The sequence below is a fragment of the Pollicipes pollicipes genome, unplaced genomic scaffold (genome assembly GCF_011947565.3).
Source record: "Pollicipes pollicipes isolate AB1234 unplaced genomic scaffold, Ppol_2.1 Scaffold_7231;HRSCAF=8579_pilon_pilon_pilon, whole genome shotgun sequence".
Taxonomy (NCBI): domain Eukaryota; kingdom Metazoa; phylum Arthropoda; class Thecostraca; order Pollicipedomorpha; family Pollicipedidae; genus Pollicipes; species Pollicipes pollicipes.
Window position 1 is genome coordinate 28,995,232 of NW_023597034.1, and position 10,879 is coordinate 29,006,110.

At 56.8% G+C, this 10,879-nt stretch overlaps 1 protein-coding gene across 1 annotated transcript; it reads right to left on the reverse strand.

Annotated features, from left to right (window-relative positions):
* Nucleotides 1-4,054: 4,054 nt before the first annotated feature.
* On the reverse strand, nucleotides 4,055-10,474 carry LOC119110306 (transmembrane protein 164-like). The gene is made up of 6 exons (XM_037234077.1): nucleotides 10,345-10,474; nucleotides 9,266-9,382; nucleotides 8,504-8,582; nucleotides 7,964-8,064; nucleotides 5,550-5,705; nucleotides 4,055-4,365 (listed from the first exon to the last, which is right to left on the reverse strand). Exons 1-6 carry the CDS (start codon nucleotides 10,438-10,440, stop codon nucleotides 4,201-4,203), a joined length of 714 nt encoding a protein of 237 aa, XP_037089972.1. The 5' UTR covers nucleotides 10,441-10,474; the 3' UTR covers nucleotides 4,055-4,200.
* Nucleotides 10,475-10,879: the final 405 nt, after the last annotated feature.

Here is a 10,879-nt window from a genome sequence, read left to right on the forward strand (position 1 = left end):
GGCACAGACCCTGCAGAAGCCGAGTGTGGCGCGGTGCACCGGCACAGACCCCGTAGAAGCCGAGTGTGGCGCGGTGCCCGACATAGACCCCGCAGAAGCCGAATGTGGCGCGGTGCGCCGGTACAGACCCCGCAGAAGCCGAGCGTGGCGCGGTGCCCGGTACAGACCCCGCAGGAGCCGAGTGTGGCGCGGTGCGCCGGTATAGACCCCGCAGGAGCCAAGTGTGGCGCGGTGCACCGGTACAGACCCCGCAGAAGCCGAGTGTGGCGCGGTGCACCGGTACAGACCTCGCAGAAGCCGAGTGTGGCGCGTTGCACCAGCACGGGTGCGCAGTCCCGACCAATGGCCCATGGCATCTGGAGTCTCCGTAATTAGAGCCGGACGTGCCTGCTTCCAAAAACCGCGCCTGCGCCCTGCGGCAGCTCGCCGCGCCTGCGCCCTATACCAGCTCGACTGCTTTCAATGCTGACATGCATTCAATGCACCTTATTGAGTTTCTTGTGCGAGTTCGAACAGTTAGTGAGTTTTAGGAGGGCCTCAAGTGCGTTGGTTATTTGCACCAAGCTCGAACGTCCTACCCAACAATGACCATGGATAACTGATATTGATGTGGCGTGTGTGCTCATTTTCCCCTCCAACTTGTATTGAACCGTTGCAAAACAGTCGGTTCGGTACAACACCTCGTTTTAGGGAACGTGTCACGTTTGGAGACATTGAAGCAAACATCAGACATGATGAATAGGCTGACTTTAGCCTAGTATCTTTTAAGTGGAAAAGACTGCTGTAGGCAGCACACGTTCTCTCCATGAGCTCCTCGGTCCTTCATTGTTAGATTGCGTCATCGCACGTTACATATTGAAAGCCCACTGACGGTCGTTTCGTTGGAAATCATGCCCACTAACGCCAGATATGAACGACTCCACAATTCTTTTCTTGATCTTGGCCAACGCCTGGCCAATGAAATGACAGGATAGCGATGACGTTATCACGGCGTCTTGGGTGGCTGGGTGCCCTGAATGGTCCGCACCAATTCTGCACAGCCTTCCGGCCGTACAGCTAAAAAAAGAGGGGTTTAGATCGCAAGAAGGGCGGGACTGTGAACTACACACAAAATGATCTCCAGGACGGGTATTCCGGTTCGAATTCTACACAAATGTGGAACACTTCCTTTAAATGTCAACTACGAAGGCGCATATCGTCCCGGAAAAGACCGGCGCAAAAGGAAAATCACGTCCGAGCTATTAACTGATGCCATCAGGGGCCATGCTGGGGTATCGTGACACGGACATACACCCTCCTCCGTCAAGCAGACTGTATTGAGTACCTTCATCCCACACAAGCCATGCGCTGACGCGGTTGTGCGTGTACGACGGTACACACCTGTAAAGAGATAGCTGAATGGTCGCCCCACATTGAAACACCCACTCTATCTTCCCCCAAAACGGCGAGAATACAGCGACATTAGCGCCGGGTATGTTGCCACACATGGTGTGAGCCAAAACACAAAAGGCCGTTCCCAGCTGTCCAGTTGTGATTGTTCAGTGCCATCTAACATCCCCTTTATCACTCATCATGTACGGTCACAACTGCCAAATGAACGCCGGTTATTTAATGAATGAACAACGCCGTGTGCTGTTTCACAGCCCAGTCCCTCTCCCGAACACGATACACAGTAATGCCACCAACGACAACCAGACATTCGAAACCATTCAAAAACTCACAAAAAGCGCGTGCCTTTCGGAGGGCCGAGTGGCCGCTTTCCCTGCTGCGCGGACCCCGTCGCGGTGCCGGCGCGCGCCGCCTAGCGTTGGGGACAAAATGACTAGTTTCCAACCCCGTCCGACGTGACGCGGCCGGGCGAGGTCGACTCAGGCCGTGCCGCCGCCCGGCCGGTACGTTGTGACCAGCACTCCTGCCCTAACAAGCTGCCAGCGGCAAAGCCCAGCGCTAACTCCGACCGAACCCTGAGCTCCACACAGGCCGCGCCCCCGACCGCACCCGGCGAGACGCCACATCACGGACTGCACAGCACCCACAGCGGCGATCCCAGATCAGTAACTGGCTATGTTGGCAGCGTGTACAGATTGCCGTTCGCACATGCACCCAACAGAGGTGGACGATTGCGGGCGATTGCAGACGATTGCAGGCACTGCAGCGCGATGGCACGGAGATTGAGAGGACGAGCCTGATGCCGCGGTGGGCGACAACTGGCCGCGTCGCTAGCTCGCATCAGTACAACTCTACATGGTTTACAGTGAAGTGGCTTTCGCCAGCATATCCCGATGCTGGCAATCTTCCAAACCGGCTCGAAAGCGCAAGACGTCAGGGAGAGAGAGAGAGAGAGAGAGAGAGAGAGAGAGAGAGAGAGAGAGCAGAGAGAGAGAGAGAGAGAGAGAGAGAGAGAGAGAGAGAGAGAGAGAGAGAGAGAGAGAGAGAGAGAGAGAGAGAGAGAGAGAGAGAGAGAGAGAGAGAGAGAGAGAGAGAGAGAGGAGAGAGAGAGAGAGAGAGAGAGAGAGAGAGAGAGAGAGAGAGAGAGAGAGAGAGAGAGAGAGAGAGAGAGAGAGAGAGAGAGAGAGAGAGAGAGAGAGAGAGAGAGAGAGAGAGGAGAGAGAGAGAGAGAGAGAGAGAGGAGAGAGAGAGAGAGAGGAGAGAGAGAGAGAGAGAGAGAGAGAGAGAGAGAGAGAGAGAGAGAGAGAGCCATACAGTGTCGACGGACCTCCCAACGGCGCTCATCAACTGCCCAGACAAGTCACCCGCCCAAGACCTGGCGCCCGGGCCTCAGGGGATTGAACGATACATTTGAGGAAACCAACTCTTGGGCACGAGACAACTGTGCAGCGCTTATGGGAATGCAACGTGACCGGTCGGCAGATATGTGCGATATAGCAGCACTGCCCGCGCACACCAACATACCGAATATGGGGCAATAGGGTAATAAGTTCGGACACTGGGCCGGGCGGTGAAGACATGCGAAAACAAATCACGGCTAGAGAAATCCAGCAGCCTCCCGTAAGGCAGTCTAAGAAGCTGACGGCTTAAGTCGGCCGTACCAGAGCAGACAGCGGTGGAGGTGTCCACGACAGTCGTCCCCGAGAAGACAAAACGCTCACAGCGCCTAAACCGAAGTCGCTCGAATGTGCGGACCGGGGCAGCCGCGGCTGGCCGCCCTCTGCGGCTGCCGCAAACGGCCCACGCGCCGCTGACCTGTGGTCCGCACCCCGACCCGTGCGGTCCGACCTGTGGTCCGCACCCCTGACCCGTGCGGTCCGACCTTCGTCCCGTCAAGTCCACGCGTCTACGAGCGCGGCCTGCCACGGTCGCCTCTCAGCGGCAGCCCAGTGATTACACGCACATGGAGCCACGGCGAAGCAGTAAACCTGTTTGGGCTTCAGTATTGCCCGCAGTTGACGCGCGGCCCAGTGTAGAACACTGCTACCCAAGTCACAAAACCCGTCCAGAATGAGCCCTCCGGCGTGCCACAAACTGAAATGCAATGTATAAACTCTGTGGACCGCGATAAGGCGGGCGGAATGTCTTTGCTTTCTGCGGCGCGTGGTACAATTTCGAGCATCAGCGGTAAAGCATGCCTGACGTATTTGCGCACGCCACGCAGGGCGCGCTCAAAGGGTCACAGGGGACAGTGGCCCATTTGAACTTATTCGGTACGCATTGCGTACATGCGTTCAAGCAGCTTTAAGCTGCATTTCAAGCTATTCACCGCGCAAATTGGACTTATGACCCTCTTTACAGAAATCATGTGCACATACTCACGTCACGTCGGGTCCGTGCCGTGAGCGACCGGTTCGAGTCACATTTTATCCGGGGACACCAATAACAAAGAATAGCAAAATAATCGTAACAGCTTTGACAGCTTTCTCAATCGATAGAACAAACAAAAAAAACAGCTAATGGCAATAACAGTACCTCTGTCATTTCCAATGCCCAAACTCCACCTACGAACGAGTCTTGCTGTTTTGATCATACAAAAATGAACCGCCTGAACGCCTGCCAGGGGAGCAGCCAACCGAAATCCAGCTTCATCAGCGTGGATGGCAGCTATCCTTACGATCAACCCGGAGACTCTCCTCGATTCGTGTGCCCGCCACCATTGGGCCTCCGCGTGGCCCGCTGCTGCGGACCACCTCCTGCCCGGGGCCGAGAGCAGCCCCGCCCCGGGAGTGCAGCCTCCACGGCGCCCGCTCAGTCGGCCTTGTCGCCGCCGACGGTCGGACGCAGCCCGTCGCCGGCGCCGCCGTTGCTGTAGGTGCGCCGGTGGCAGCTGGCGCAGCGCGGCTGGGCGCTCCGCTGGTGCGCCGCCTCTGTCACATCCGTCCACAGGTGCGGCTTCACGGCTGTCGGCTTGAACTGCAAACGCAAAGCGCGTCAGGCATGACCATGGTGGGCTTCGCTCACGATGATGGGGCGGCGCAGGCCCTGTCGTGCTCAGTCACGCGGTCGTGCGCGCGTCAGTGGGACAGGGGGACGATGGGACCACTGATGTCCAGGCAAACCGCTCAACCGACTCACGCGGGATACCCATATCAGGGGCTTTACTATTCGCTAAGAAAATACTTTTATGGCAGGCCCCTACATAGAACGCAGGGTTTAACAAGTCCGACAACGTACAGATTACATAAATATATAGGTTACCAGAAGGTTACAGAACAGAACTGATGAGAGTTAAGAACGTAATCAGATATCATGAATGAAATAATTCATCGGATCATTCTCGTCCGGTGTGTTAGTACGCACAGAAGGCTTCCTGATTAAACATCGCCCTTCCCAGCTAGCACTGTGGTAGAGCGATGGACTAGTGATCCGAGGACCCTAGTGCTAACTTCAGCAATTCCAAGGAGACGGCTCCGAGTGCGATGAACAAATGCATGCGCGCGTGAGTGAAAGCTAAAAGCCATCTAATCCTTCGTGCATTTGATTTGAAACTGATGATCGACCAGGGGATTTCACTAGTACTGATGACTGACTACGGGATTTCATCAGGATCTATGATCGACCCGGGGACTTCACCAGGACTGATCATTGACCAGGGGATCTCACCAGGATCTAAGATCGACCCGGGGACTTCACCAGCACTGATGATTGACCAGGGGATCTCACCAGGATCTAAGATCGGCCCAGGGATTTCACCACCACTGATGATTGACCAGGGGATCTCACCGGGATCTATGATCGACCCGGGGACTTCACCGGCACCGATGATTGACCAGGGGATCTCACCAGGATCTATGATCGACCCGGGGACTTCACCAGGACTGATCATTGACCAGGGGATCTCACCAGGATCTATGATCGACCCGGGGACTTCACCAGGACTGATCATTGACCAGCGGATCTCACCAGGATCTATGATCGACCCGGGGACTTCACCAGGACTGATCATTGACCAGGGGATCTGACCAGGGTCTATGATCGACCCGGGGACTTCACCACGACTGATGATAGAGCTTTTTCGGGGGTTTCACCAGGCGAGCCTAGGAGTAAAAGCTCAAGCTGCGCACGACACTGGGAAAAACAAGGGGAATCATGCTCACCTGAGTCAAAAAGAATCGGGCGATGACACAGAAGACCTTGCAGCAGAGCGGTATGAAGAGCGACTGGTGTATGAATGCCGCCACCCGGTACCAGGGCCCGTAGAAAGGGTCAGAGATGGCTGGGCACACCATCGAGTTCAGGTTGACCGTGGTCGCCTGCAGTAACACACGGTGGGTTGGAGTGATCACCCGGTACCAGAGCCCGTAGAAGGGGTCAGGGATGGCCGGACACACCATCGAGTTCAGGTTGACCGTGGTCGCCTGCAGTAACACACGGTGGGTTGGAGTGGTCACCCGAGGTCGGGGCCCGTAGAAGGGGTCAGAGATGGCCGGACACACCATCGAGTTCAGGTTGACCGTGGTCGCCTGCAGTACACAACATCGGGTTGGCAGTGGTCACCCGGGGCGCGGTCAGCCGGGGTCCCTCGGCTACAGGCACGCGGCCTCGGCGCCGTGGCGCGGCGCAGATCGCGGCGATGGTCGGCCACTCCAGAGCTGGCTGGTCGTTTCTGAACTTCGTGCGCTCCGCAGACATCAAGAAAAAAAACAGGAGCAGTAGACACGTGGCCAGCGACATCAATATATCCGGTAATGATGTTACAGTGAACTGGTTCAAAACTCGCCCCTGCAATCATTTAGAAATGCATGAATGCACGCCCTCAGTGCTGTCAGATGGTCACGGCCTGGAGGCGACGGGAATCTGGCTCCCTGTTGACTTTACTCGCAACGATGCTAGATAAATTAACCAACGGCAATTTCTCCACATAATGCCTGCATGATACCCTGCCCACTGTCTGCTCATAGAAGCCACAGGTAAAATACTTCCAACGTCAAATGGGGTCATTAATCAAAACTGCAGGACGTTTAACGATCAACACCACGAACGTTCCACGTCAGAAACATTAACATTTTCGCGCAGGCAGCGATTAATTACCTGCAAAAAGTTTAAAGTTCCAACTGAGCTTTGAACACGAGGATCGCTGCGTGGTTACAATAGTGCTGAAGTCAATGGTCAAAACTAGAAGCCGAACTACATCTGCCCATCCTGAGGAGGTGAGGTTGGCAGGAGCCAGAGGTCAGCAGTTAGAGGTCTCTAAAGACAAAAGTCAAAAGTCAGAGGTCTCTAAAGCCAGAGGTCAGCAGTCAGAGGTCTCTAAAGCCAGAGGTCAGCAGTCAGAGGTCTCTAAAGCCAGAGGTCAGCAGCCAGAGGTCTCTAAAGCCAGAGGTCAGCAGCCAGAGGTCTCTAAAGCCAGAGGTCAGCAGTCAGGTCCCTAAAGCCAAAGGGGGTGAGGCCTCAGCCTCTACGCTGCCGTCCGGAGACACAGGTGCATGGCACGTTTGTTTATTGTTTCATGACGGTCCACCCACCTGGCGTCTCCGCCCGGTGGCGGACGCTGCCGGCGGAACGGCTCACCACGTGGTACAGGGAGGGAGAGGGGGGGGGGGGGGGGGGGGGGTTTGTCACGCGGGAGCGGCGCGCGGCGCGCTGGCAGTGGGAACCGCGTGAGGTGACCGCCCAGGGGCGAGTCTTCTCTAAGCGTAGTGTCGTAGGTGCACATTCCTTGCGCCGACACGTGCGGTTGTGGTGTCCACATTGTTCGCATAGCGAAGTCCACGCAGTCTGTCTGTGACATCTTATGAGCAATGATGCTACGAATGTCTGTAAGACAGACACCCAGCGCCTCCTGAACACTCCACGTTCACGGGGAACTTGATCGCGCCAGTAGAGGCAGTCAATCCTGGCAATTAACACCAGCATCCAACGCTCCGTGTGTCTAGCTGAGGCCTCGTGCTCATAGCTCCGGCAAGTCGCCAGCGTTTCGCGTGTCTAGTGGGGCCTTGTCAGCTTAGCGCCCAGTTTGGGTAAGTCTCCAAAGCTGAGATGTGTGTCCAATGGGTGTCGGAAGGACGGTGCAATCAGCTGACTGCTCCGCCGGACGCACGTCCCATCAGCGACCTGGCATGACCGGATGTGGCAATGTGATGGAATGCATACCTCGCGTGAACACATCACACACACACACGGCCGGTATGAGGTGAGTTGTCTGCATGCGGTGACGGCCACGCCCGGCCGCACACGTCCGGCCGCCGGCGAGGCGGTCTGAACAGCGCCGTGTCAGCGGCTGCTCTCCGGTTTGCCGGCTCGACAGGCGCCAAAAACGTAAGCTACGGGTCCATCCCGTCCTTTATCGGCTTACTGCGCACCTTAGCATCTTGCCGTGCAACACGTGGTGACGTTTTTAGTTTCGCCACTACTTAAGAAAATAAATGGGTGGAATAGATTTCGCGGCCAATGCCCGTGTTTAGACGCGAGTCTCCACTGGCAGATCGCTGCAGTCACAGAGCCACTGCCGCGTGACCTACGGCAGTCGATGCGCCCCAAAGCCCCAAATCACCATCACGGAGATACTCACGATCCCAATGGCCTGCAGCACGGTGAAGTGGTACAGCATCGACATGCCCAGCGACATCACCGACCACGTCATGTCTTGCAGCTTCTCGATGGTGTACACCCCTGCAGCGACGCAAACCAAAAACCGTTGTCAGGTTCCATATCACAGGACGGCATGGATAAAGGTCAGGCTGCTTTGTCTTGACGTTGATGCTTCTTGATTCTAATGCACGCTGTTGTAACATTGCCAACAAAGGTACCACACGAGAGCGCATGCGCCCCAGAGTTCAGGACAGCAACACAGTGTGCACAATATACCATGACTGCGTCATTACATGAGCCGGTTGGCGAAAGAAACTGCCGTCTCTGAGAACGATCCTTTCAAAAACCATGCTTCTTCAAAAAAGCTTCCGCATGATTGACGAACAGAGGTGGTCGCAAAAGCCACGCGGCACGCGTCTGCCCGTGGGTGGCCGCTCAGTGTCGGCCCGGCCGCCAGAGGAGCCGGCGCCGCTGGGCTCGCGGTCCGGCGCCGTCCCCGCTTCCCTCATCCCCAGCCTACCTCCCAGGCGGAGCATGTAGTATGGCACCACCAGCATCATCGAGTGCTGGATCCAGTACAACTCGGCTTCGAACGGCAGCTGGAACGCCGGCCCAGTGGTTAGCGCGTCGGCCCGACGGTGCCGGAAGAGCAGCGGCGGCTCCAGCCAACCGGTACCGGCAGGGCACCAGCACCGGTGGAGCTGCCGCAGGGACCGGTACCGGTGGAGCTGCCGCAGGGCACCAGCACCGGTGGAGCTGCCGCAGGGCACCAGCACCGACGGAACCCAGGGCACCGGTACCGACGGAACCCAAGGCACCACGCCGTCCCCCCCCCCCCCACCGTGTAACCTACGAGGAGGGGTGATCATGAGACACCAGAGCTATTTGGGATCGGCACGTGCTTGACGTGGCTCAAACGCCGACGACAGCTATCTAGCATGATGCGCCTGCGGACACATGCTATAATTCTGGGCAGGGGCCAGTCAAGGGCCTTGCACGGTCCCTCATATAGTTGAGGGCCCCCGAAATGTAAATGGTTCTTCCCTTAGCGTTATCCTGGATCCGCATAGGACAAGCACAAATGAACGGACACGGACACACGCGCAAATGAAACATGCTGAAGCGGGCCAGCGCACCCTTGCTGAAAAGGACGACTTTGACAACCGACTATTCTTATCAATCGCCAGGTTGACATCGATACACGTCTTCAACTGGCCCCGAACACATGGCGTCACGAAGCGCGATTCGCCACACGTAGTACAGCTGAATACCAGTCACGTACCAGACGTGTATTCGTGACGGGAAACAGAAGGGCCAGAACGGCGCCGTTCATGAAGTTCAGGTGTATTCGGAATATGATGGTCGTATACTTGCTCGGCGGTATAGCCAGCAAGATAATCTGGAAGCAATCATGCCCCCGATTAGGTTTGACAGGAGGGAGGGGTTAAATGGCAGGAAGGTTTACAGCAGGGTTGAGTAACATGATGACAAGTGAACACTTATCAGTGTTGATGTTCTCCTCAGAAGGAACACTTCACTCAGTAGCACATGCGACCCCCCAGTAAGTTGGACTCTGGTTCAAGGCCAGCAACGCCATCGCCCCGCGGCGGCAGCTGCGTCCCCACTCAATGACCTCCGGTGATGAAGTCGTCGCTAAACACCAACAACCATTATTCACTCACACAGATCAAACTGCAATTATAATACCACAGACGACATAAGGAAGCAGTGGATGCCTGTGCATACGCAGCGCCCCGAATATCCTTCAATAAAATACCATTCTTATGATCTGACCCGACGGCGCACGGGACGACGACTGGCCGTCTGACCAGACGTATTGATCTGGCTGGAATCCGGCCGCGGCTTGGCACGTTGCCGTGGAACCATAGCGACATGGCGGCGACTGGATCTCATGCTGCCCGCGAGGGGCTCACTTCCAATCCGATCCACAGAGAGCCATACCAAAATCATACGAACAAGAACAAAAGAATCAAAATCATCACGTGCACATTGGAAACGTACGCGTGGCCAAACGAATCATATCGAAGAAAATGACGTTATAGGGTGTCCACGCATCGCTTGAGCAAATCCTGTGGAGTTTGCCATGGCGCAAGGCGGTGGTGAGCCGGCCTCGGGCTCTCCCCTCGGCCACAACATTCCAGGACCACACCAGACACCAGGTCCCCGCCGAAGTCCAGCCAGTCATCGGAGAGGGTAAGGCCGCACTCGGCCCGAGCGGCCGGGCGGGCGGGCGGAGCGACCGCCCGCCCGGTCGCTCGGGCCGTCCGTCCGACGGGCCGGCCCTCGAGACCACGCGGGCCGGTCCAGCTTTGCAGGTTTGGCCGGCCTGAGCCTGCTCACCTGTGTGGCCGTGGTCACGTGACACGGGTTCAGCAGGTAGATCAGCTGCCGCGTGGCCAGCTTGAAGCCGATCTCGATGCCGAACATGAGTGACATGACGACCAGCAGGATGCGGCGGCCGGCGCGGTCCTTCCTGGCGGCGGCCGGGCGGGCGGTCCGTCAGCTTCTGACACGCGCGTATCGGCCGGCCGACGGAGGGCACAACCGTCCGGCGACGCACGGCCAGACGGGACCTCAGGGGCCTCGCAGATGCACTGGACACTGACGCCTCAGACCTTAGATGCCTCACAGATACACTGGACACTCACGTCTTAGACACCAGACACCTCAAAGATACGCTGGACACTCACGTCTCAGACACTAGGCGCCTCAGAGACACTGGACACTTACACCTAAGACACCAGATGCCTTACAGACACTGGACACTCACGTCTCAGACCTCAGATGCTTCACAGATACACTGGATACTTACACCTAAGACACCAGACGTCTCACAGACACTGAACACTTACGTCTCAGACCTCAGATGCTTCAC

Excerpts from the sequence above, each read along its gene's own strand:
- LOC119110306 (XM_037234077.1), bottom strand. The coding sequence starts at position 10,440 with ATGTCACTCATGTTCGGCATCGAGATCGGCTTCAAGCTGGCCACGCGG. Across the intron at positions 8,583-9,265 it reads CCGTCACGAATACACGTCTG|CTGCCGTTCGAAGCCGAGTT; the intron begins GTACGTGACTGG and ends CCGGCGTTCCAG. Across the intron at positions 4,366-5,549 it reads CCCGATTCTTTTTGACTCAG|TTCAAGCCGACAGCCGTGAA; the intron begins GTGAGCATGATT and ends TTGCGTTTGCAG.